The 27,164-nt window shown below is 43.5% G+C and overlaps 1 protein-coding gene across 1 annotated transcript; it reads left to right on the top strand.

The window, feature by feature from the left end:
- Nucleotides 1-1,894: 1,894 nt before the first annotated feature.
- On the top strand, nucleotides 1,895-26,192 carry LOC311101536 (sortilin-related receptor-like; the record flags this gene model as incomplete). Its single annotated transcript, XM_084142675.1, has 5 exons — nucleotides 1,895-2,223; nucleotides 10,017-10,133; nucleotides 15,298-15,432; nucleotides 25,301-25,462; nucleotides 26,121-26,192. Exons 1-5 carry the CDS (start codon nucleotides 1,921-1,923, stop codon nucleotides 26,190-26,192), a joined length of 789 nt encoding a protein of 262 aa, XP_083998801.1. The 5' UTR covers nucleotides 1,895-1,920.
- Nucleotides 26,193-27,164: the final 972 nt, after the last annotated feature.

Here is a 27,164-nt window from a genome sequence, read left to right as displayed (position 1 = left end):
GGGTGAGATCTTGCGTGGAGCCCCAGATCGAGGGAGATTATCAGTGATCTTGTATGTCTTCCATTTCCTAATAATTGCTCCCACAGTTGATTTCTCCAAACCAAGCTGCTTACCTATTGCAGATTCAGTCTTCCCAGCCTGGTGCAGGTCTACAATTTTGTTTCTGGTGTCCTTTGACAGCTCTTTGGTCTTGGCCATAGTGGAGTTTGGAGTGTGACTGTTTGAGGTTGTGGACAGGTGTCTTTTATACTGATAACAAGTTCAAACAGGTGCCATTAATACAGGTAACGAGTGGAGGACAGAGGAACCTCTTAAAGAAGAAGTTACAGGTCTGTGAGAGCCAGAAATCTTGCTTGTTTGTAGGTGACCAAATACTTATTTTCCACCATAATTTGCAAAGAAATTCATTAAAAATCCTACAATGTGATTTTCTGGAGAAAAAAATTCTCAATTTGTCTGTCATAGTTGACGTGTACCTATGATGAAAATTACAGGCCTCTCTCATCTTTTTAAGTGGGAGAACTTGCACAATTGGTGACTGACTAAATACTTTTTTTCCCCACTGTAGCTGCTTTATTCTATTCTGATCTATTCTATTCCCCTTGTAGATAATGATGATAATGGTGAATCATATACAAGGAAAAGCTTTGCTTTCTGGGGACATATTTATTTAGTTTATGGCAAATAGATTATGGGCAAAATGCTTTAAAAACGCACAGGCTTAAAGCAGTAGCTTAGATGATCAAGACAGTCGTAAATTGAATGCAATTTCAAGTGTTCTTTGCTTAGCAATTTTAAACACAATACACCACACATGTGGATGCAGTACAATGCCATTAAACGCACTGAGGATGACACAAAAAAGTGTACAACGTATTTCCTTTGTGGTTGTCTTGAAAATACATAAAAACTAAATATACACAACATTATAACATTATAACATGAAAACTAAATTAATCTCAAATAAATCTCATCAATAGGAAGGAAACCTTATTAGGAATAAAATAGATGACCAAGTAAAGTTAGCTGAAACAATCATACTTTATTTAAGCCAGTGGTTCCCAACCAGGGGTACTAGGACTATCCACATGGGGTACTTGAGAAGACTCATGAGACCATAGGCCTACTGGTAAAATGCACATGAGGGGGTACTTCAGGGGTATCCGGGCAGAGCAAAATTCAGTTGGTGGTACAATAACTGAAAAAGGTTGGGAACCACTGCTTTAAGGCAATGAGGTTTAAAAGCATTTTGCCCATACACTATTTCTTAAGGTTTATCTTAAAAATCCCTAGCATAGGGATGGTTTTATGGTTTGGTGCACCATTCCATTCATCTGCACCAGTGTTAAGAAAATAGCTTTTTCCTGCTATGCTCCTATAGCGCAGGGGTCTGATATTGGCAACACTGGCTATGGTGTGATGGCTATGAGAGTCTCTAATTAAATTAAAATAACCAGACAGGTAACCTGGGGCAAGGTCTGTCATGTACAACTTTAAAAACCATCAACAGTTTGATCTGCACCTCCCGGAGATCAACTGTTCAGTTCCCTGAAATGATTAGGACCAATGTGCTTCCTAGGGCTGAGCTTGAGTAGGCCTATAATTCAAATTTATTATTTTTTAGGGCCGTTTGAAGTTTGTCCTTCAGATTTTTGTCCTTCAGATTTTTTTGCTAGCATGTGTAAGGACTTGACATGTAGTGTAGTATACTTAACAAATAAGGCACGAGGGTGTGTGGTATATGGTTAATATACCACAGCTAAGGGCTGTTCTTAAGCACGACGCAACGCGGAGTATTTTTTGTTTTTTACTAGCAGACTTTGCTTAGGGGAGGGTGTGTTGGGGGACGTGCCTCCTACGCTTACTCCAATCGCCACTCGAAGGAGCTCTTCTAGTTACCTAAACGAAACATACACAAACATGGCGACAAGACAGACAGTCAAGATGCTGCCCCCTCTTAGGTTTACAATATATGTGTTATTTTTCTTTGCTCCTGGGACATTTTCCTCCACCCTTCGTCTTCATCGAGACCAGCGGTTCTTGCTACCGCAGGACACGGGTTTTTCTACGGTGAACGCAAATGAAGAATTTATCCATGGAATAGGCACGGATGCGAAGCGACGAGCTGTACGTAGTGCAAGGGAAGACAGAGCTTCGGGCATGTATCAGCATCGCAATCGGCGGAGTGCAGTCGAACCACCCGTGCCAAAGGTGTATGGACAGGTAATGCATTACTTCTATTGAAAGCAGGTAGCTAGCTGGTCTCACGTCACAATCAGAAGGTTATCTATAGTTAGCTACAGTAGCTAGTTAGGTTTAGCAGCTAGCTAGTTTAGTAACGGACCTCAGCAGCCTCTATGGCTCTCTCATTTAATGCACGACCCTTGACGAGGAGAGGTGAAGAGCAAATAACCAAAGCCAGGCTGTCGAAGTCAGTCTAGCTTATTGCCAAGTGTGTGACTATCAGTACCACTGTAGCTAGGTAGCTACTAGACGTTTTAGCACACACTGTTACCTTTCAGCATACGATGCCATGGCGGGCTCTTTCTTCCCAATGTAAGGCTTGAGCTGCCATAGAATGCTCTGGCATAACCTATTCAACTACGTCACTGTATCTAGTAAACAAACCCTCCGTTTTAATGTCTAACTTACCGACAGACCGACACACATGTATTGCACGAAGTCTTTGAATTATCTTCTTAACCAATCCAATACATTATTTTATTTTTATCTGACTAGTTTTTCTGAAACCTGGTGATCATAGCATGTCACCACAATCACACAGTTGTCTGTAAAATCCAAATGACAGTATACATAGACTTAGCAGTAACACACACCATCATAGCTGGGTGACAGACATCAACAACAACATAATTCTAATTAGCCAAGAGTGCCACTATAGAGTCTTCCCAATGTGGAGGTGCATGCCTTACTGGCGGGTGCAAATATTGTGAAGAGCCAATAGTGGCAGTCTTTGCATATTAGGTTTTTGTTGTGGTGGATTTCTGTAAGATGTTGGGCTGTTGTGTATGATGAGGTCACATTGCTGAGTATCTCCATAATGTGATTTCTTACAGTGGGGAAAAAAATTATTTAGTCAGCCACCAATTGTGCAAGTTCTCCCACTTAAAAAGATGAGAGGCCTGTAATTTTCATCATAGGTACACATCAACTATGACAGACAAATAGAGCATTTTTTTTGCAGAAAATCACATTGTAGGATTTTTAATGAATTTATTTGCAAATTATGGTGGAAAATAAGTATTTGGTCACCTACAAACAAGCAAGATTTCTGGCTCTCACAGACCTGTAACTTCTTCTTTAAGAGGCTCCTCTGTCCTCCACTCGTTACCTGTATTAATGGCACCTGTTTGAACTTGTTATCAGTATAAAAGACACCTGTCCACAACCTCAAACAGTCACACTCCAAACTCCACTATGGCCAAGACCAAAGAGCTGTCAAAGGACACCAGAAACTAAATTGTAGACCTGCACCAGGCTGGGAAGACTGAATCTGCAATAGGTAAGCAGCTTGGTTTGAAGAAATCAACTGTGGGAGCAATTATTAGGAAATGGAAGACATACAAGACCACTGATAATCTCCCTCGATCTGGGGCTCCACGCAAGATCTCACCCCGTGGGGTCAAAATGATCACAAGAACGGTGAGCAAAAATCCCAGAACCACACGGGGGGACCTAGTGAATGACCTGCAGAGAGCTGGGACCAAAGTCACAAAGCCTACCATCAGTAACACACTACGCCGCCAGGGACTCAAATCCTGCAGTGCCAGACGTGTCCCCCTGCTTAAGCCAGTACATGTCCAGGCCCGTCTGAAGTTTGCTAGAGTGCATTTGGATGATCCAGAAGAGGATTGGGAGAATGTCATATGGTCAGATGAAACCAAAATATAACTTTTAGGTAAAAACTCAACTCGTCGTGTTTGGAGGGCAAAGAATGCTGAGTTGCATCCAAAGAACACCATACCTACTGTGAAGCATGGGGGTGGAAACATCATGCTTTGGGGCTGTTTTTCTGCAAAGGGACCAGGACGACTGATCCGTGTAAAGGAAAGAATGAATGGGGCCATGTATCGTGAGATTTTGAGTGAAAACCTCCTTCCATCAGCAAGGGCATTGAAGATGAAACGTGGCTGGGTCTTTCAGCATGACAATGATCCCAAACACACTGCCCGGGCAACGAAGGAGTGGCTTCGTAAGAAGCATTTCAAGGTCCTGGAGTGGCCTAGCCAGTCTCCAGATCTCAACCCCATAGAAAATCTTTGGAGGGAGTTGAAAGTCCGTGTTGCCCAGCGACAGCCCCAAAACATCACTGCTCTAGAGGAGATCTGCATGGAGGAATGGGCCAAAATACCAGCAACAGTGTGTGAAAACCTTGTGTAGACTTACAGAAAACGTTTGACCTGTGTCATTGCCAACAAAGGGTATATAACAAAGTATTGAGAAACTTTTGTTATTGACCAAATACTTATTTTCCACCATAATTTGCAAATAAATTCATTAAAAATCCTACAATGTGATTTTCTGGATTTTTTTTTCCTTACACAATTGGTGGCTGACTAAATATTTGCACAATTGGTGGCTGACTAAATACTTTTTTCCCCCACTGTATTTATCACGGTAGTCTGCCCTTCAGTATTCTCTGCATTCCACACATCCTCAAATTGGAACAGAAATGGTTGCTTATGTGATCAATTTTGGATATGTTTTTGCCACTTTAGAATTCCTCTGCTGGTCAGATGTCATGTTTTGTTCCGGAGGGTGTTCATTGAATCAGATGTGGGTTTAGGTTAACTGTAGGCCAGATGATGTCTTCTTGGAATGAGAGTAAGCTGTTGTTTAGCCCCCCCCCTTCAGAAATATCCCCAAAAAGCACACAGTTTTTCCCCCCACCGAACACAAAATAAACACAGCCAGTGTCTCCTCACACACCCATTTCCCTAACTGTCACAGTAGAGGAAAGCCAATATCTTGAGGGATTAAATAGCTTTGTTCATTAGATATGGCACTCATGGGGATTCAGCCTAGAAGTTTCTAAAGGTGCTGCAGCGAAAATGTATAAAATTCATAAAAAGGTACATACTTTGTTTATAAATAAGTAAGGTAGGCTTTTTGTAGCAACTTTAGGGCTGTTATTTGGGCATTTAAGTTCAAGTTAGCTGAGCTACATAGATCAAGATATGGATATAATTCTCACTTTAAATTGAATTGTTGTACAAATCTGTATCAGATGTTGTCAGTGTGTGTGAAATGTGGATACAATTAATCATAGTTCCTTAGTTTAAGAACTAAGAATGTGGGTTTAGAGTTCCAGGTAATTGACCAAAAATATAGCCTTCATTCCTGATAATGAGCTCAAAGAATTAGGAAATGAAATAGAAAAACTCTTGAGACATGACTTCCAGTAAAAACTCATAGTCATGCGGTGGAGGCAGTCACGGAGGGGGCTGTATTGTGAAATTCAACAAGCGGGGAGTGTGACTGAAACCTGTCTTGAGAATCTGCCAGTCGATATTCTCACTCAAAACAAACTAGAGAGCCAAGCCTAGTCTAGCGCCTAAGTCCTGTTCAGCAGAGACAGAACGTCTTGAAACAGAGTGAAACGCAGAGGTCATACCTGAACTTGTCCAATAGTGGTTTTGTGTTGCTTTGCAAATTGTTTTGCTGCAGGATCTGGTTCCCTGCCACATGACACATAGTAAACAGATCAAACAGGGTTTGTGCATTAGACCACAATACAAGTGTCATGTGCCATGGTGATGTTTGGTCTGGCTTGGGGAATGCTTGGCTGTACTAATTTTCCTCATTAGTGTTCATAGTGGTCACAGTGGTCATCATGTCACACGTAAGGAGCCTAGATGAATCCATTGACTACACTTGTCTGGTGCCTGGACTTGTTCTGATGCATGTCGTCTAGCCTAGTTCTATGAGCCTGTGTGAGCGAGAAGGATACGTATGTTTACAGTTTTGTGTTGAGTTTCAAGAGATTAGGCCTAATCTAAGACAACTCATACTGTTTGCTAACTGCAGAGAAGCGAGTGCCAGGGAAAAATAGGTGCTATGGTAATCAATCAGAATCCTGATAATCTTTGATCATCATGAAGAAATCATGGTTGAATATCTGCAGTTTTATTGGACAGCTTGTTGCTGTCTCATTCTTTATTTTGGCCTATCGGTGTGTGTGAGACAGTGAGCGAGAGAACAAGCATTCGCAAGCTACACCAGCTTGGTCCCCTTCAAACTTTTAATTGGTTTCTTTTGTGTTTGTATATAATTTACTACAGTCTGTCACAGTCTATGACGACATATCCTTTCAGGACTACAACCACAGACTAGTTTTTGACCCTTCAAACACTCACTTACTGTTAGGAATCGGAGTAAATTTACTGCAAGTTGCAGTAAAGAAGGCGAACAATGCAGATGTGGAAAAGGTATGTCCAAAAGGGCATTTTCACTGCTCTGGTGTGTGTGTTTGTGAGCTGCGTTTCAGCTGACTAGTCTATCAAGGCCAGATGAAGGACGTACTAAATCACCTGGAGCTGAATGAATGTGTTTGTGCAGCACCAACTTAACCTCCCGAGGAACGAACACACACACACACACAGAGCTATGTCTTACTATACTTGTGAAGCCTTTTTGGGACCGCCAAAATGTCCTCACAATTTTAGTTGGTTTACTATTCTTGTGAGGACTTCTGGTACTCACAAGTATAGTAAAATGTATACACACACACACACACACACAAAGCTCACCTCAAGCCTCACTTCACGGTTGTTTCTCACATTTTACCCCAAAAGAATGTGCCAGGCACTCACTAATGTTTTGCTGGCTGGCTACTCTTCAGCTGGCAACAGCATTGAGACATTCAGCATGATCTGCCATGTTAACCCACTTATCATTCAGCCTTGTGAAGAAGGACTCTAGTCTCTGTCAAGGAGGCTACTTCAGAGATTCCACAGAGCAGAGCATCCCTTTACATAACATAGCCTAGCACAGACTACACTATGGGGAGATAAACAACTAGCCTATAACACACTGATATCAGGGCCTGTCGCAGCTAGTTGGCCGTCATTCAGTGTATATAAAAACATTTGCTAATGTGTGGCATGACTGTCACAGAGCACAGTGGTGCGATTGTTCTGCATCCAGCAAAAAATACACACTTGAAAATTGCAAATGTAACGTTTGCACTGAATGCGAGTTCTGCAGCAGGCAGATGATGTCATCGTCGGTTCAGCTCCGCTCCAACGGTGACACTCTTTCAGCAGTGGTTCATTCTGCTCTCTTGAATAATGAAGGAGACCATGATGGGAGAGATGTAAATACTCACCCTATTTCACTGGGGGTTTTCTTTGCTTGTTGTTGTTTAGGAAACAGATTGACGTAGTAGCACCAAGGTCGTGTTTAGTAGGGCACAAAACCATTTTTGGGAACCAGAAAAGCGTCTCCTGGATTACATGTTTGCCAATGAAAATAATTTTCAGGAGAGTCCAGATTGATGTGACTGAATGCCTAGTCGATATTGTGCTTTTAAGTTTGGACTGATGGAATCAGCATTGACCAGTCTCCTTCAGACACTCGGCCTTGGCTTTTGTAAGGCATGATTTGCGTACTTCCTTTTCCATTCCGATGGAGTTTTGCAACTATTAATCTAGCTTCGTTCAGATAGTGCAAAAGGAGCATGAGCCGTGAGCTACGGACAGATACATTTACTGTTCCTCTCTGGTGAGTGTCAAGGTTTGGCAGAGTAAAAAAAAAAGAGAGAAGTCTGCGTTCTTCCTGACTTGGTGTTGAATAATTTGGGGCTTGTCAGATGCTACCAGAGCTTACGTCAATGCACTAGTGCAAAGGAATCTGTAGTGTTAGAATCCCTGGCACTTGCATAGTGAAGACTGCTGGTTGCCTTTGTGTGACCACCCGTCCTAATACCCCAGTGACCAACATGCTTCCTAAGAGACAGATGTACTGGGTCACTTCTTTCTCAGCCACTTTCTATCCTCTAACTATCATACTAGCAAACTCAACATCTGGAATCTTGACTATCTATGCTAAAAACCATTTGGCAGAGCTAAACCGGACTCTTTATTGCTATTATCAAAGTTAGGCACATTTTCGGGCCCAACATTTACTTGAAGGCCTCAATGGCAGCAGTACTATCACAGAGTTTCTTAACCTAGAGGTGCAACATCGCAAGACTTCCGGGAACGAAAACGACTTTATATCGAAGGAGTGCCTTTGATTTGACGGCCTGCACATGCGCAGTTATGCGCGAGACGACCGTTAGACCCAATGAAGTGTTTCTACGCATGAGCTAAGTGTGATCAGGGATTTCTATTGGAGAAGCAGTTTTAGCCTATCTTCATGCTGTACTGTCTTTGGTAATAACGTCAATCACCTGCAAGACCACAAGCAATAGGAGATGTCATTGTGCTCAAGGTAGCCCAAAATATCTAGACACAATGATTAGACCTATTATTCATTTTATCACAAATCTAAAAAGAATGCAGTTACAGTCCCATCTACTCTAAAAGCTGTTTTATGAGATATAGCTAATGGTAGCCAGACCTTTTGGGACCCAACGGACAACAGTGAGCTTGTGAGGCCCTAACCCCAAGCATAGTACAATGCTTCATGTAACTGGAGACGGTTTGAGTGATGCTCATGCCATTAACTGATGTTAATGGCCAATTTTTGTTATCGTGCTCAGTAGATTGTGTCTCATGCTGCCATTTGCAGCAATTTGCCAGTGCCATCACTCTCCTGATTCAGCTGTGTCAGAAGGACCACACCGGCACCCCTTAAAATGCTCTGCGGGCAATGAGGCTTAAAAGGCTCTGAGATTTACTGCAGTGTCATCTCAGCCTTGAATACAGCCTTGCCTTTTACTCAGCTGACCTCCTGGGACATGTTCAGTAGGGCCCACCATAGCGAAATGTTTTAAAACCTTCTGAATGAGCGTTTCGTATTAGACAAGTCCAGTTAGAAGTGTTCTACAATTTTTCTCAGGCTATGAGAATGTTATTACATGGAATGATCTACCTTATTACAATGTTCATGCTGAAATCATGCTAATATACACAACAAACTCTTGTAAGCTATTTTGTAGCAATTTGCAGCAGAAATCATATTCCATTACTAAGTCTACAAGCCATAGTACCAATAGTTGGTGTAAAGTTACCACTGAAAGAAGATGAACGTCTGTTTATCATTTATACAGAAATTACGGTCTTTTCAAAGTCCAAGTCGGTAGAAATACTGTAGTAAATGGAGAAAACTAAGCTTTTTAAAGACCCACAGCCCCCTGCAGAATGATACATTAAGAATGAGAGAGAGGAGCACTCAGATGAGAGGCAACAGCAGTGGGAATTAAAATGACATACTTTTTGGGGATTCACACTTCACAGATCTTATTGTCAGAGCTGCACCAATGGAGCATTAGCGTTTGTTTGAGCGGTGCCTTCTGCTGTTACACTACTACATCTACCACAAGCACTTAGTAGCAGCATTGTGTTGTTTCAATGGACACAGTGAAGGCCTCTGAAAGTGGGCGATGTGAGCTAAAGCTGGTCACTGTTTGTTGTCACACACACACACACACACCGAAAGGGAGAGGAGCCTTTAGCCAGGTGCTCCTCGCAAGGTCGTAACAATAAGACCACAAAGTCCGTCGCCGTAGTAACGTGCATCAGTGAGCTTAACTGGATAAAAGAATGAATAAAGAAATGCCAGACACAGCCAGGCAAGGTACAACAACCTTTCACAGAGGGATTTCTACCAGCTAAGCAGATGCCGCGAACCCAGCAAAATCATTACAATGTCTAGCTGATAATAGCATTTCATAACTAATTTGATAGGTTCCAAGGACGTTTATCGGAGATAAAAGTGACTGTAATTTATCAGATGTATGCATAATTCACTGGACTCGTGTTGAGCTGCATTTTGATCAAACAGAACAAGAATACAACAGGTCAGTTGAGAGACTGTTCTTTTCTTTGCAGGCCAACCTGAACGATTCCCATAACCAGATGGTGGTGCACTGGGCCGGGGAGAAGAGCAATGTCATTGTGGCGTTGGCCAGAGACAGTGTCGGAGCCACAGGTCCCAAGACTAGCTCGGTGAGTACACAGTAGTACATTTCCTGTGAGTACAGGAGTACACTTCCTGCGAGTACAGTAGTACACATCCTGTAAGTACGTAAGTACAGTAGTACACTTCCTCTGTGCACCAGAATACACTTCCTCTGTGTACCGTAATACACTTCCTCTGTGTACCGTAATACACTTCCTCTGTGTACCGTAATACACTTCCTCTGTGTACCGTAATACACTTCCTCTGTGTACCGGAATACACTTCCTCTGTGTACCAGAATACACTTCCTGTGACTACAGTAGTACACTTCCTGCGAGTACAGTAGTACACTTCCTGTGAGTACACTAATGTAATAGCCTACATTTCCTGTAAGTACATTAACACACCTTGTGTGTGGGAGGGGGATCCACAGTCGCATGAAAAAGAACATATCCATGAACCTATCCACAACTACATAGCCTAACGCCTGCGTGTTGCTTTACAGCCATGCTGTTTTTAGCCACTTTGAATCTTCTCCTTCCCTCTCAATTCACGTTGCCCTCTTTTCAGATAACACCCTCCTGACTGTTTTACTTTGGACTGTACATTTCAGCTGTCTTTTTCCCCTTCAAATTTCAAATCAAATCAAATCAAATTTTATTGGTCACATGCGCCGAATACAACAGGTGCAGACATTACAGTGAAATGCTTACTTACAGCCCTTAACCAACAGTGCATTTATTTTAAACAAAAAAGTAAGAATAAAACAACAACAAAAAAGTGTTGAGAAAAAAAGAGCAGAAGTAAAATAAAGTGACAGTAGGGAGGCTATATATACAGTAAAATAAAGTGACAGTAGGGAGGCTATATATACAGTAAAATAAAGTGACAGTAGGGAGGCTATATATACAGGGGGGTACCGTTGCATAGTCAATGTGCGGGGGCACCGGCTAGTTGATGTAGTTGAGGTAATATGTACATGTGGGTAGAGTTAAAGTGACTATGCATAAATACTTAACAGAGTAGCAGCAGCGTAAAAAGGATGGGGTGGGGGGGGCAGTGCAAATAGTCCGGGTAGCCATGATTAGCTGTTCAGGAGTCTTATGGCTTGGGGGTAGAAGCTGTTGAGAAGTCTTTTGGACCTAGACTTGGCACTCCGGTACCGCTTGCCGTGCGGTAGCAGAGAGAACAGTCTATGACTAGGGTGGCTGGAGTCTTTGACAATTTTGAGGGCCTTCCTCTGACACCGCCTGGTATAGAGGTCCTGGATGGCAGGGAGCTTTGCCCCAGTGATGTACTGGGCCGTACGCACTACCCTCTGTAGTGCCTTGCGGTCAGAGGCCAAGCAGTTGCCATACCAGGCGGTGATGCAACCAGTCAGGATGCTCTCGATGGTGCAGCTGTAGAATTTTTTGAGGATCTGAGGACCCATGCCAAATCTTTTTAGTCTCCTGAGGGGGAATAGGCTTTGTCGTGCCCTCTTCACGACTGTCTTGGTGTGTTTGGACCATGATAGTTCGTTGGTGATGTGGACACCAAGGAACTTGAAGCTCTCAACCTGTTCCACTACAGCCCCGTCGATGAGAATGGGGGCGTGCTCAGTCCTCTTTTTTTTCCTGTAGTCCACAATCATCTCCTTTGTCTTGGTCACGTTGAGGGAGAGGTTGTTGTCCTGGCACCACACGGCCAGATCTCTGACCTCCTCCCTATAGGCTGTCTCATCGTTGTCAGTGATCAGGCCTACCACTGTTGTGTCGTCGGCAAACTTAATGATGGTGTTGGAGTTGTGCCTGGCCATGCAGTCATGGGTGAACAGAGAGTACAGGAGGGGACTGAGCACGCACCCCTGAGGGGCCCCCGTGTTGAGGATCAGTGTGGCAGATGTGTTGTTACCTACCCTTCCCACCTGGGGGCGGCCCGTCAGGAAGTCCAGGATCCAGTTGCAGAGGGAGGTGTTTAGTCCCAGGATCCTTAGCTTAGTGATGAGCTTAGAGGGCACTATGGTGTTGAATGCTGAGCTGTAGTCAATGAATAGCATTCTCACGTAGGTGTTCCTCTTGTCCAGGTGGGAAAGGGCAGTGTGGAGTGCGATAGAGATTGCATCATCTGTGGATCTGTTGGGGCGGTATGCAAATTGGAGTGGGTCTAGGGTTTCTGGGATTATGCTGTTGATGTGAGCCATGACCAGTCTTTCAAAGTACTTCATGGCTACAGACGTCAGTGCTACGGGTCGGTAGTCATTTAGGCAGGTTATCTTAGAGTTCTTGGGCACGGGGACTATGGTGGTCTGCTTGAAACATGTTGGTATTACAGACTCAGTCAGGGACATGTTGAAAATGTCAGTGAAGACACTTGCCAGTTGGTCAGCACATGCTCGGAGTACACGTCCTGGTAATCCGTCTGGCCCTGCGGCCTTGTGAATGTTGACCTGCTTAAAAGTCTTACTCACATCGGCTACAGAGAGCGTGATCACATAGTCGTCCGGAACAGCTGGTGCTCTCGTGCATGCTTCAGTGTTGCTTGCCTCGAAGCGAGCATAGAAGTGGTTTAGCTCGTCTGGTAGGCTTGTGTCACTGGGCAGCTCGCGGCTGTGCTTCCCTTTGTAGTCTGTAATAGTTTTCAAGCCCTGCCACATCCGACGAGCGTCAGAGCCAGTGTAGTATGATTCAATCTTAGACCTGTATTGACTCTTTGCCTGTTTGATGGTTCGTCGGAGGTCATAGCGGGATTTCTTATAAGCGTCCGGGTTAGAGTCCCGTTCCTTGAAAGCGGCAGCTCTACCCTTTAGCTCAGTGCGGATGTTTCCTGTAATCCATGGCTTCTGGTTGGGGTATGTACGTACGGTCACTGTGGGGACGACATCATCGATGCACTTATTGATGAAGCCAGTGACTGATGTGGTGTACTCCTCAATGCTGTCTGAAGAATCCCGGAACATGTTCCAGTCTGTGCTAGCAAAACAGTCCTGTAGCTTAGCATCTGCGTCATCTGACCACTTTTTTATTAGCCGAATCACTGGTGCTTCCTGCTTCAGTTTTTGCTTATAAGCAGGAATCAGGAGGATAAAGTTATGGTCAGATTTGCCAAATGGAGGGCGAGGGAGAGCTTTGTATGCGTCTTTGTGTGTGGAGTAAAGGTGGTCTAGAGTTTTTTCCCCTCTGGTTGCACATTTAACATGCTGGTAGAAATGAGGTAGAACGGATTTAAGTTTCCCTGCATTAAAGTCCCCGGCTACTAGGAGCGCTGCATCTGGATGAGCGTTTTCCTGTTGATTAATGGCCTTGTACAACTCATTCAGTGCAATCTTAATGCCAGCATTGGTTTGTGGTGGTAAATAGACAGCTATGAAAAATATAGATGAAAACTCTCTTGGTAAATAGTGTGGTCTACAGCTTATCATAAGATACTCTACCTCAGGCGAGCAAAACCTCGAGACTTCCTTAGTATTTGATTTTGTGCACCAGCTGTTGTTTACAAATATACACAGACCGCCACCCTTTGTCTTACCAGAGTCTGCAGTTCTGTCCTGTCGATGTAGCGTATAGCCCGCTAGCTGAATGTTGTCATTGTTTTCGTTCAGCCACGACTCCGTGAAACATAAGATATTACAGTTTTTAATGTCCCGTTGGTAGGATAACCGTAATCTTAAATCGTCAATTTTATTCTCAAAAGATTGAACATTGGCTAATAGGATTGATGGGAGAGGCAGTTTACTCGTTCGCCGTCGGATCCTTACAAGGCACCCGGATCTGCGTCCACGATATCTCCGTCTCTTCCTCACGCGAATGACGGGGATCTGGGCCTTGTCGGGAGTCTGTAGAATATCCTTCGCGAACGCCTCGTTGAAGAAAAAGTCTTCGTCCAACGCGAGGTGAGTAATCGCTGTCCTGATATCCAGAAGCTCTCTTTGGTTATAAGAGACGATGGCAGAAACATTATGTACAAAATAAATTACAAATAACGCGGAAAAACACACATAGTAGTACAATTGGTTAGAGGGCTGTAAAACGGCAGCCATCTTCTTCCGGCGCTGTTCACTCAAATTTAGACTCCTTTGTTCGAGGTACCATGGCAGAAATGATAATACTGGGTTAACCACAGTTTGGTTGTGTAATGTTGTCTTTGTGTATCCGTGTGTGTGTGCGTGCGTGCGTGCATGTGCGTTTGTGTGTGTGTGTGCGTGTGCATGGGCGCCCATTGGTCAGTGACAGTGACAGGCCACATGTTGTCAGTGCTGCGAGGCCCAGACCTGTTCCACTGTGCTAATGAGATGGCGCAATGGCCTCGCCTGCCTGCCTGCCAGCCAGCTGTGTGCTTCCTCTCCACTCACAGATCAGATTCACTGAGCCATGGATTAATCCCTCCATCTGTTACATCTCTCTCTCTCTACTCTCTCTGCTTTTGATTATATCAGCTCCCTATCCTGTCTGATACTCACGCTCAGCTTACAGTAACCCACGCTACCCCCACTGCTTTTGTTCACACTGTAAGAAGGACCTCCCGTGCTCCTCAAGGGGTTAACTTAAGATGTGATGCCATTTGAAAAACAAGTGGTTTATACTAAACCGCAGAGATCCCACTGGTGAAGGACAGTTTGTTTGTACAACAATTCTTAGTTTTGTGTCTCTCCACAACTTCCAGCCAGCGTTGTGGGCTTTGTGTGCTGTTCTCTGTGGTCTGAGCTCCTTGGTGTCTGGCACTCTTACGGGAATCCGAGAGCTTTGACCTGACTCATGTATTGTCTCTGGTAGAATCTGCAGGACAGGAGGGATCAGAACAGAACAGCATTGAACACTAAACACCTCTTAACATTCTGGATTGGAGTTCTCTCTTAAAGGAGCTACAGTTCCACTCTGTAGTCACTTAACATGGACAAAGCTTTTCCCCAAGTATTGTGTTTCTCTCCGTAGATGGAAAGTCCGTAGATGGAAAGTCTAAAGTCTAGCTACTGCCTAAAATGCTTTGATTCCTTTTACCGAGTCAGTTAATGGCCTCCCTCCCAATACACCCATTCTAAAGTAATTTTTTTCTCTACTAGAAATGTGTCCTTCATCAAAAAGCATTTAAAAAATCAAACTTGACATAGCCTAATTTTGTCCTGTCCAAAAAGCATCACAACAAAAATTACATTGATAGTGGATTTCACTTGTTTACCATGTACCATCACTTCCATGTTCTCACCTCTTTCCTCTCTCCTTTGTCACATGGTAGGTGTACGTGTCTTACGACTATGGAACCAGCTTCTCCCCCATCTCAGAGAGGTTTCAGCTGAGTGGGGAGAAGGAGAAAGAGGGGAGCAAGCAGGTCATCTCCCAGTTCTACCACAGCCACGCTGACAATAAGAGGGTAAGTGGCTGAAGACCATAGAGGTACGTACACTGAGTGTACAAAGCATTAGGAACACATTCCTAATATTGAGTTGCATCCTCTTTTGCCTTCAGAACAGCCTGAATTTGTCTGGGGATGGACTCTACAAGGTGTTGAAAGCATTCCACAGGGATGCTGGCCCGTGTTGTCTCCAAAAACCCAGCAGCGTTGCAGTTTTTGACACACTCAAACCGGTGCGCCTGGCACCTACTACCATACCCTGTTTAAAGGCCCTTAAATATTTAGTCTTGAACATTCACCCTCTGAATGGCACACATACAATCCATGTCTCAATTGTCTCAAGGCCTAAAAATCCATCTTTAACCTGTCCTCCCCTTCATCTACACTGATAGAAGTGGATTTAACAGGTGACATCAATAAGGGATCTTAGCTTTCACCTGGATTCACCTGGTCAGTCTATGTCATGGAAAGGGCAGGTGTTCCTAATGTTTTGTACACTCATTGTACAGGATGATAATAATAGATACTGTATTTAGGCCTATCTCTATATTGAAGACTGCCCTGATACAGAGGGGTTTTATTATGTTTTGAAAGTGTATAGCTTTGAGTGTATAGCTCTTTTTCGTATGTTCTCCCATCTCCACACAACCCCCGTGTAGCTCAGTTGGTATAGCATGGCGCTTGCATGGCCAGGGTTGTGGGTTCGATGCCCACGGGGGCCAGTATGAAGAGAAAGAAAATGTATGCACTCACTAACTGTAAGTCGCTCTGGATAAGAGCGTCTGCTAAATGACTAAAATGTAAAATGGAAGGCACATAACGTTATTGAGCTTGGGGTTTATAAGGGTTGATTTAGGTGTATAGTGTCTGTGGGTGTGTGTGTGTGTGTGTGTGTAGTGATCAGTCATGAGCTCAAGATTGTTCGATGCAGTGCCGTGAGGTTTGGTGCGGTGCCGTGTTCGATTATGTCTCACTGTGTGCCGGTGAGTCATAGTCCTGGCCCCGCCCCCCAGCCGTTCCCCCTGGCACTCAGCCCAGTGGAGGTTATTGCCAGGTTTAAGGGTGCATGGGAAACGCAGTTTGTTCCGTTAGCAGGCAGGAGGGCACGCACGCACGCTGCTGTGAGCCCTGCAGCAGCGTGCGTCTCTGCAGAGGCTGCAGGCTGGGGCCATCCGTCTGCAGACAGGTGTGCTCCAGAGAGAGAGGCAGGGCTGCCTGGTATAACCGCAGATAACAGCAGGAGGATTTCACCCTCTTAGTCTGCAACATTCTCCCAACATCATGGAGATTATTACGATGGGAAATTAGTGGTTTCTTCTCATCTGCACACTGAGCTGTGAGTTTTCTAGGATCAGTTCCTCTCTGTCCATAATAATCGGATTCATTATGATTTAAAAGACAAAACTGATCCTAAATCTCCTTCACAAGACGCTTGATAAATATGGGCCCAGAGCAGCAGGTCTAGCCTCCCCTTGTAGAAGCATTTGAAGCATATGATGAAGTGTCTGAGAGATAAATTGCAGTGATCACTTTAGGTAATGATTTATGAATTAAGGGGGATCAGAGATAATGAATGGTTAGCCCATAGCATAACCCACTGACTAACCTTACATTTAGGGCCTACAGTGCATTTGGAAAGTATTCAGACCCCTCAACTTTTTCCACATTTTGTTACGTTACAGCCTTATTCTAAAATTGATTTTTCCTCATCAATTTACACACAATACCCCATAATAGCAAAGCAAAAACAGGTTTTTAGAAATGTTTGCTAATTAATTTTTTCAAAATCAAAACAATATCACAGTTACATAAGTATTCAGGCCCTTTACTTAGTACTTTGTTGAAGCACCTTTGGCAGCGATTACAGCATCGAGTCTTCTTGGGTATGACGTTACAAGTTTGGCACACCTGTATTTGGGGAGTTTCTCCTATTCTTCTCTGCAGATCCTCTCAAGCTCTGTCAGATTGGATGGGGAGCGTTGCTGCACAGCTATTTTCAAGTCCGGGCTCAGGCTGGGCCACTCAAGGACATTCAGAGACTTGTCCCGAAGCCACTCCTGCGTTGTCTTGCTTGTGTGCTTAGGGTCATTGTCCTGTTGAAAGGTGAACCTTCGCCCCCAGTCTGAGGTCCTGAGCACTCTGGAGCAGGTTTTCATCAAGGATCTCTCTGTACTTTGCTCCATTAATCTTTTTCTCGATCCTGACTAGTCTCCCAGTCCCTGCCGCAGAAAAACTGAGGAGTGGCTTCCGTCTGGAAACTCTACCATAAAGGCCTGATTGGTGGAGTGCTGCAGAGATGGTTGTCCTTCTGGAAGGTTCTCCCATCTCCACAGAGGAACTCTGGAGCTCTGTCAGAGTGACCATCGGGTTCTTGGTCACCTCCCTGACCAAGGCCCTTCTCCCCCTATAGCTCAGTTTGGCCGGGCGGCCAGCTCTAGGAAGAGTCTTGGTGGTTCCAAACTACTTCCATTTAAGAATGATAGAGGCCACTGTGTTCTTGGGGACCTTGAATGCTGCAGAAATGTTTTGGTAGCCTTCCCAGATCTGTGCCTCGACACAATCCTGTCTTGGAGCTCTACGGACAATTCCTTTGACCTCATGGCTTGGTTTTTGCTCTGACATGCACTGTCAACTGTGGGACCTTATATAGACAGGTGTGTGCCTTTCCAAATCATGTCCAATCAATGGAATTTACCACAGGTGGACTCCAATCAAGTTGTAGAAAAATCTCAAGGATGATCAATGGAAACAGGATGCACTTGAGCTCAATTTCGAGTCTCATAGCAAAGGGTCTGAATACTTATTTAAATAAGGTATTTCTGTTTATAATTTTTTGAATACATTTGCATAAATGTCTAAAAATCTGTTTTTTCTTTGTCATTATGGGGTATTGTGTGTAGATTGCTGAAGATTATTATTTTTTAAATCCATTTTAGAATAAGGCTGTAACGTAACAAAATGTGGAAAAAGTCAAGGGGTCTGAGTACTTTCTGAAGGCACTGTATGCTTATACTCCAAGTCCTTTGTACTTGGGTCTGACTGGTTATGGATCTGCCTATTTATAACATCTTCTTAAAAGAAAGATTCACCCATTTTTAATGTTATATAATTGTTGTGCATCTCCGAGCGATGTTCTATCTATTCCCAGTGTAATTGAATGTTTTCAAGTATTCAGACCCCTGAGTCAATACATGTTAGAATCACCTTTGGCAGCGATTACAGCTTTGAGTCTTTTGGGGTAAGTCTCTTAAGAGCTTTGCACACCTGGATTGTTCAATATTTGCACATTATTCTTTTAAAAATTCTTCAAGCTCTGTCAAGTTGGTTGTTGATCATTGCTAGACAGCCATTTTCAAGTCTAGCCATATATTTTCAAGCCAATTTAAGTCAAAACCGTAACACGGGAACATTCAATGTCGTCTTGGTAAGCAACTCCAGTGTATATTTGGCCTTTTGTTTCAGGTTATTGTCCTGCTGAAGGTGAATTTGTCTCCCAGTGTCTGTTGGAATGCAGACTGAACCAGGGTTTTCTCTAGAATTTTGCCTGTGCTTAGCTCTATTCAGTTTCTTTTCATCCCACAAAAAAATCCCTAGTCCTTGATGACAAGCATACCCATAACATTATGCAGCCACCACCATTTCTTTGCGACATGTTTTGCGGTTTTACTTTTGTTCCTTGTTGCATACAGGATGCTTGTTTTGGAATATTCTATTCTGTACAAGCTTCCTTCTTTGTCATTTAGGTTAGTATTGTGGAGTAACTTCAATGTTGTTGATCCATCCTTAGGATAAAACTATCACAACCATTAAACTGTAATTGTTTTAAAGTCACCATTGGCCTCATGGTGGAATCCCTGAGCGGTTTCCTTCCTCTCCGGCAACTGAGTTAGGAAAGATGCCTGTATCTTTGTAGTGACTGGGTGTATTGATACACCATGCAAAGTGTAATTAATAAATTTACCATGCTCAAAGGGATATTCAATGTCTGCTTTTTAATTTTTTTACCAATCTACCAATAGGTGCCCTACTTTGGGAGGCATTGGAAAACCTCGCTGGTCTTTTTGTTTGAATCTGAGTTTGAAATTCATTGCTCGTCTGAGTGACCTTACAATTATCTGTATGTGTGGGATACAGAGATGAGGTAGTCAGTCAAAAATCATGTTATTGCACACAGAGTGTGTCCATGCAACTTATTATGACTTGGTAAGCACATTTTTACTCCTGAACTTTTTTAGGCTTGCAATAACAAAGGATTGAATACTTATATATACAGTGGGGAAAAAAAGTATTTAGTCAGCCACCAATTGTGCAAGTTCTCCCACTTAAAAAGATGAGAGAGGCCTGTAATTTTCATCATAGGTACATGTCAACTATGACAGACAAATTGAGAAAAAAATTCCAGAAAATCACATTGTAGGATTTTTTTATGAATTTATTTGCAAATTATGGTGGAAAATTAGTATTTGGTCACCTACAAACAAGTAAGATTTCTGGCTCTCACAGACCTGTAACTTCTTCTTTAAGAGGCTTCTCTGTCCTCCACTCGTTACCTGTATTAATGGCACCTGTTTTAACTTGTTATCAGTATAAAAGACACCTGTCCACAACCTCAAACAGTCACACTCCAAACTCCACTATGGCCAAGACCAAAGAGCTGTCAAAGGACACCAGAAACAAAATTGTAGACCTGCACCAGGCTGGGAAGACTGAATCTGCAATAGGTAAGCAGCTTGGTTTGAAGAAATCAACTGTGGGAGCAATTATTAGGAAATGGAAGACATACAAGACCACTGATAATCTCCCTCGATCTGGGGCTCCACGCAAGATCTCACCCCGTGGGGTCAAAATGATCACAAGAACGGTGAGCAAAAATCCCAGAACCACACGGGGGGACCTAGTGAATGACCTGCAGAGAGCTGGGACCAAAGTAACAAAGCCTACCATCAGTAACACACTACGCCGCCTGCAGTGCCAGACGTGTCCCCCTGCTTAAGCCAGTACATGTCCAGGCCCGTCTGAAGTTTGCTAGAGTGCATTTGGATGATCCAGAAGAGGATTGGGAGAATGTCATATGGTCAGATGAAACCAAAATAAAACTTTTTGGTAAAAACTCAACTCGTCGTGTTTGGAGGACAAAGAATGCTGAGTTGCATCCAAAGAACATCATACCTACTGTGAAGCATGGGGGTGGAAACATCATGCTTTGGGGCTGTTTTTCTGCAGAGGGACCAGGACGACTGATCCGTGTAAAGGAAAGAATGAATGGGGCCATGTATCGTGAGATTTTGAGTGAAAACCTCCTTCCATCAGCAAGGGCATTGAAGATGAAACGTGGCTGGGTCTTTCAGCATGACAATGATCCCAAACACACCGCCCGGGCAACGAAGGAGTGGCTTCGTAAGAAGCATTTCAAGGTCCTGGAGTGGCCTAGCCAGTCTCCAGATCTCAACCCCATAGAAAATCTTTGGAGGGAGTTGAAAGTCAGTGTTGCCCAGCGACAGCCCCAAAACATCACTGCTCTAGAGGAGATCTGCATGGAGGAATGGGCCAAAATACCAGCAACAGTGTGTGAAAACCTTGTGAAGACTTACAGAAAACGTTTGACCTGTGTCATTGCCAACAAAGGGTATATAACAAAGTATTGAGAAACTTTTGTTATTGACCAAATACTTATTTTCCACAATAATTTGCAAATAAATTCATTAAAAATCCTACAATGTGATTGTCTGGATTTTTTTCCCTCATTTTGTCTGTCATAGTTGACGTGTACCTATGATGAAAATTACAGGCCTCTCTCATCTTTTTAAGTGGGAGAACTTGCACAATTGGTGGCTGACTAAATACTTTTTTCCCCCACTGTATACTACCAGTCAAAAGTTTGGACAAAGTTTGTTTTTTCAGGTTTTTTCATTCTGGAATAATAGTGAAGACATCAGAACTATGATATTTACATTTGACATTTTAGTCATTTAGCAGACGCTCTTATCCAGAGCGACTTACAGTTAGTGAGTGCATACATTTATTTTTTATTTTTCATACTGGCCCCCCGTGGGAATCGAACCCATAACCTTGCCGTTGCAAACGCCATGCTCTACCAACTGAGCTACATCCCTTCCGGCCATTCCCTCCCCTACCCTGGACGACACTGGGCCAATTGTGCGCTGCCCCATGGGTCTCCTGGTCGCGGCCGGCTACGACAGAGCCTGGATTTGAACCAGGATCTCTAGTGGCACAGCTAGCACTGCGATGCAGTGCCTTAGACCACTGCGCCACTCCATATGATATAACACATATGGAATCATGTAATACCCTAAAAAGTGTTGAACTAATCAAAATATAGTTTATATTTGAGATTCTTCAAATAGCCACCCTTTTCCTTGATGACAGCTTTGCACACTCTTGGCATTCTCTCAACCAGCTTCATGAGGTAGTCACATGGAATGCATTTCAATTAACAGGTGTGCCTTGTCAAAAGTTAATTTGTGGAATGTCTTTCCTTAATGCATTTGAGCCAATCAGTTGTGACAAGGTAGGGGGGGTATACATAAGATAGCCCTATTTGGTATAAGACCAAGTCCATATTATGGCAAGAACAGCTCAAATAAGCAAAGAGAAACGACAGTCCATCATTACTTTAAGACATGAAGGTCATTCAATACGGAACATTTCAAGAACTTTGAAAGTTTATTCAAGTGCAGTCGCATAAACCATCAAGCGCTATGATGAAACTGGCTCTCATGAGGACCGCCACAGGAATGGAAGACCCAGAGTTACCTCTGCTGCAGAAGATAAGTTCATTAGATTTATCAGCCTCAGAAATTGCAGCCCAAATAAATGCTTCACAGAGTTCAAGTAACAGACACATCTCAACATCAACTGTTCAGAGGGGACTGTGTGAATCAGGCCTTCATGGTTGAATTGCTGCTAAGAAACCACTACTAAAGGACACCAATAAGAAGAAGAAGAGACCTGATTGGGCCAAGAAACACGAGCAATGGACATTAGACCGGTGGAAATTTGTCCTTTGGTCTGTAGTCCAAATTGGAGATTTTTGGTTCCAACCTCCGTGTCTTTGTGAGACGCGGTGTGGGTGAACGGATGATCTCTGCATGTGTGGTTCCCACCGTAAAGAATGGAGGAGGAGGTGTTATGGTGTGGGGGTGCTTTGCTGGTGACACTGTCTGTGATTTATTTAGAATTCAAGGCACACTTAACCAGCATGGCTACCACCGCATGCTGCAGTGATATGCCATCCCATCTGGTTTGGGCTTAGTGGGACTATCATTTGTTTTTCAACAGGACAATGACCCAACACACCTCCAGGTTGTGTAAGGGCTATTTTACCAAGAAGCAGAGTGATGGAGTGCTGCATCAGATGATCTGGCCTCCACAATACCCTGACTTTAACCCAATTGAGATGGTTTGGGATGAGTCGGACGGCAGAGTGAAGGAAAAGCAGCCAACAAGTGCTCAGCATATGTGGGAACTCCTTCAAGTCTGTTGGAAAAGCATTCCAGGTGAAGCTGGTTGAGAGAATGCCAAGAGTGTGCAAAGCTGTCATCAAGGCAAAGGGTGGCTATTTGAAGAATCTCAAATATAAAATATATTTTGATTTGTGTAACACTTTTTTGGTTACTACATGATTCCATATGTATTATTTCATAGTTTTGATGTCTTTTCTATTATTCTACAATGTAGAAAATAGTAAAAATAAAGAAAAACCCTTGAATGAGTAGGTGTGTCCAAACTTTTGACTGGTACTGTGTGTGTGTGTGTGTGTGTGTGTGTGTATATATATATGTGTGTGTGTATAGATGTTTTATTAATTTGTAAAAAATGTAAATCAACTTTGACATTTATGCTCTATTGTGTGTAGGCCAGTGACACAACATCTCAATTTAATGAATTTGAAATTCAGGCTGTAACACAACAAAATGTGGAAAAAGTCAAGAGGTGTGATCTCTAGTGGTCCTCTGTAGCTCAATTGGTAGAGCATGGCGCTTGTAACGCCAGGGTAGTGCGTTCGATCCCCGGGACCACCCATACATAAAAATGTATGCGCACATGACTGTAAGTCGCTTTGGATAAAAGCGTCTGCTAAATGGCATATTATTTTATTTATTTATTTATCTCCCGTGATCTCCCGAGTGGTGCAGTGGTCTAAGGCACTGGCAGTGCTAGCTGTGCCACTAGATATCCTGGTTCGAATCCAGGCTCTGTCGTAGCCGGCCGCGACCGGGAGACCCATGGTGCGGCGCACAATTGGCCCAGCATCGTCCAGGGTAGGGGAGTGAATGGTCGGCAGGGATGTAGCTCAGTTGGTAGAGCATGGCGTTTGCCATGCCAGGGTTGTGGGTTTGATTCACAGGGGGTATGAAAAAAAAAATACAAAGAATAATGTATGCACTCACTAACTGTAAGTCGCTCTGGATAAGAGCGTCTGCTAAATGACTAAAATGTAAATGTGTGAATACTTCCTGAAGGCACTTTATATCGTGATGTAATAGTGGAGTAAGTCCCTGAAGTTTCTCACTGTGATGTGCTGTACATGTGGGACCTGCTATGTCCTAGTCCTGACTCATCTACAGTATGAGAGATGTGCTGTACATGTGGGACCTGCTATGTCCTAGTCCTGACTCATCTACAGTATGAGAGATGTGCTGTACATGTGGGACCTGCTATGTCCTAGTCCTGACTCATCTACAGTATGAGAGATGTGCTGTACATGTGGGACCTGCTATGTCCTAGTCCTGACTCATCTACAGTATGAGAGATGTGCTGTACATGTGGGACCTGCTATGTCCTAGTCCTGACTCATCTACAGTATGAGAGATGTGCTGTACATGTGGGACCTGCTATGTCCTAGTCCTGACTAATCTACAGTATGAGAGATGTGCTGTACATGTGGGACCTGCTATGTCCTAGTCCTGACTCATCTACAGTATGAGAGATGTGCTGTACATGTGGGACCTGCTATGTCCTAGTCCTGACTCATCTACAGTATGAGAGATGTGCTGTACATGTGGGACCTGCTATGTCCTAGTCCTGACTCATCTACAGTATGAGAGATGTGCTGTACATGTGGGACCTGCTATGTCCTAGTCCTGACTCATCTACTGTATGAGAGATGTGCTGTACATGTGGGACCTGCTATGTCCTAGTCCTGACTCATCTACTGTATGAGAGATGTGCTGTACATGTGGGACCTGCTATGTCCTAGTCCTGACTCATCTACTGTATGAGAGATGTGCTGTACATGTGGGACCTGCTATGTCCTAGTCCTGACTCATCTACAGTATGAGATACCATTTCAGCTTTTGATCGTCATCTCATAGCATCTATCTATTTCACTACCTCCAGCTCGCTGCCTTGCGCTACAGAGCTTTTGTTCTCACAGGGGCTCTGTCCCGTTTCCAAATGGAGGCCGTTGAGAATAGAGGAGTTATTGGGAAGGCAGTTAAAAAATAGATCAAAGGAAGGAGCGACAAGATGGGATTATAGCTCTGTATAATTGCATAATCAGACTATCTAATTAGGCATTTCAAATTAAATATCTCTGAATATGTCTGTGATTTTTTTGGGGGGAGTGGGGGTGTTTGGAAACGGTATTTTGAAGTAGCTAGACTAGAGATATCTGGAGTTGAGATATTAGGCAAGTTCTTACTATTCTAGTTTGTTGAAATCAGTCAGGCTTGACATTTTACCACGTCAGAGGTTTGTTCAGTTCAGAAAGTTGCAGGTACAAATAGAAATGTTATGTATAGAGCAAGAATGATTCCCTGTTCTACACAATATATTTCTAGCTTCACATTCCGTAACACTCATGAACAGACCCCAGTGGGTATTTAGCCTAACCTTGGCCTGTCTTGTCCTTCTCTTGTTCCAGTACCTCTTTGCAGACAGCACCAACAGCTACCTCTGGAACTCCTTTGACTTCTGCAAGACCATCCAGGGGTTCTCCATCCCCTTCAAGCCCACAGATCTGCTGCTGCACAGCAAGAAAGCCAACCTGGTCCTGGGCTATGATGGCTCCCACCCCAACAAACAGGTACTCAACTGACTGCTATAGAAATGCTGCTTCACTGTCTTGAAAAAGGTCTCGGACAGAAACGTAGACCATTTAACAACATGCAGAGGTAAGCATGGTTAGAAATGTTTTACCAGGAAGTCCCTTTAGATCAACAATATTTTTATGATGGAGATCTTTGTGCAGGAGGTGTCTATTATAATGAACAGCGTTATAGTACTGTAAGACATACACAGGCTCCTCCTTTGCCAGTAGCTCTGTGGCCACCATTTTGGTTCGGGTTTAGATGCCTATGTGGACAAATGGCTCTACTCGATATGCTGGATTACCATACCATAGCCCCACAGCATTTGGTTTATAATACAGTGTGACTGTTCTAGAGAAACAATATTTCTGAATGTAGGACAGTTGCATAATTACAAATAGAACGGTGCAAATACAAATACTGGTTAAATGTCACAGCTGCATATACTAAACTGTCTCTCTGAAAAACACAATATGGAGGACATTTTGTGGAATTCTTCCCTAACTAATTATTCACATTTCAGCTCATCTGAAACGATGGAAAACGGTTGACTCTCAAACATTCTGCCAGTTATATGCAGCCAGGAGTCAACATGTGCAAATGAGCCCCTGACCTACATTTACTCCCCATCCCCCGCCTCTGTTATTTTTGCAGCTATGGAAATCTGACGATTTTGGAGAGACATGGGTGTTGATCCAAGAGCACGTGAAGTCCTATTTCTGGTAAGATCAATGCCTCTGTATACAAAAGTGATGATTGTGTGAGGAGAGGCAGAACGTACAGTCATCAGTATAACTAATTGTCGCTGTTGAATGCCAGACTGTCTGCAAAACATTCAAGCATCGGTCTGTGAGAGGGATGGGTGGGATGTGTTTGTGTGTGTGTGTGTGTGTGTCTTGTTTACTTCCTGTTTTTCTGTGTGTTCTGTGACTGCCTGCCTCCTCCATCATCTGGCCCTCACTAGACCTCAAAGTGAAGAGATTTGCCAGATAAACATCTCATTCATGTCTTCCGATCGCTGTATGCTTACCAAGCAAACAGCTCGCGAGCTTAACTCCCTGCCTCTCCAAGTTAAATACATAGATTAGATTGGCCCTTGTAATTGAATGACAATGCAAAGAAAATGCCACTACGATCCCTGAGGGAGAGAGACACTGATTACCTGATTGTTATTTGGGGCTCACTATGTGTGAATGGCTTGATGACTCTACCGCCTAAATTATTTTGAACCCTGCTATCAACCAGATCTCTGTTCAAATAGTGTTTGAAATCTTTCAAATACTTTGAACGTATGCTTGAGCTTGCCTGGCGTGCCAGATGGGCAGAGTTTGCACAGAAAAAGTCAATCAAGCACATCACAAATAACAAACTTGCCAAAAACAATCTAATAACAATGATGATTGCGACACGTTCAGTGCCTTGTGAAAGAGATCAGCCATGTGTCTCTCACCACATAAAGTAGGCCTAGGCAGGAGAGTGGCACACTCAATTAAAAAAAAAAAACTTTCAAATCCCATCCATAAAAGATAAAGCCCTGCTTTGGAAGGATTTGACCGATCTGTCAATGATTTAAAGGCGTGGATGTGGAGGGTTAGCTAGGGTTAGACATCACTTTCATTCCCTCGCAGATCCTCTGCCTTTAGTAGACGACAACAAGAGGCTCTCGTTCTCCACTGCATATATGTAATGCTGCTTGTC

The sequence above is a fragment of the Coregonus lavaretus genome (genome assembly GCF_964263955.1).
Source record: "Coregonus lavaretus genome assembly, chromosome: 26".
Classification (NCBI taxonomy): domain Eukaryota; kingdom Metazoa; phylum Chordata; class Actinopteri; order Salmoniformes; family Salmonidae; genus Coregonus; species Coregonus lavaretus.
The sequence above is the reverse complement of the archived record's forward strand: the minus strand, read 5'-3'. Positions and strand labels throughout refer to the sequence as shown.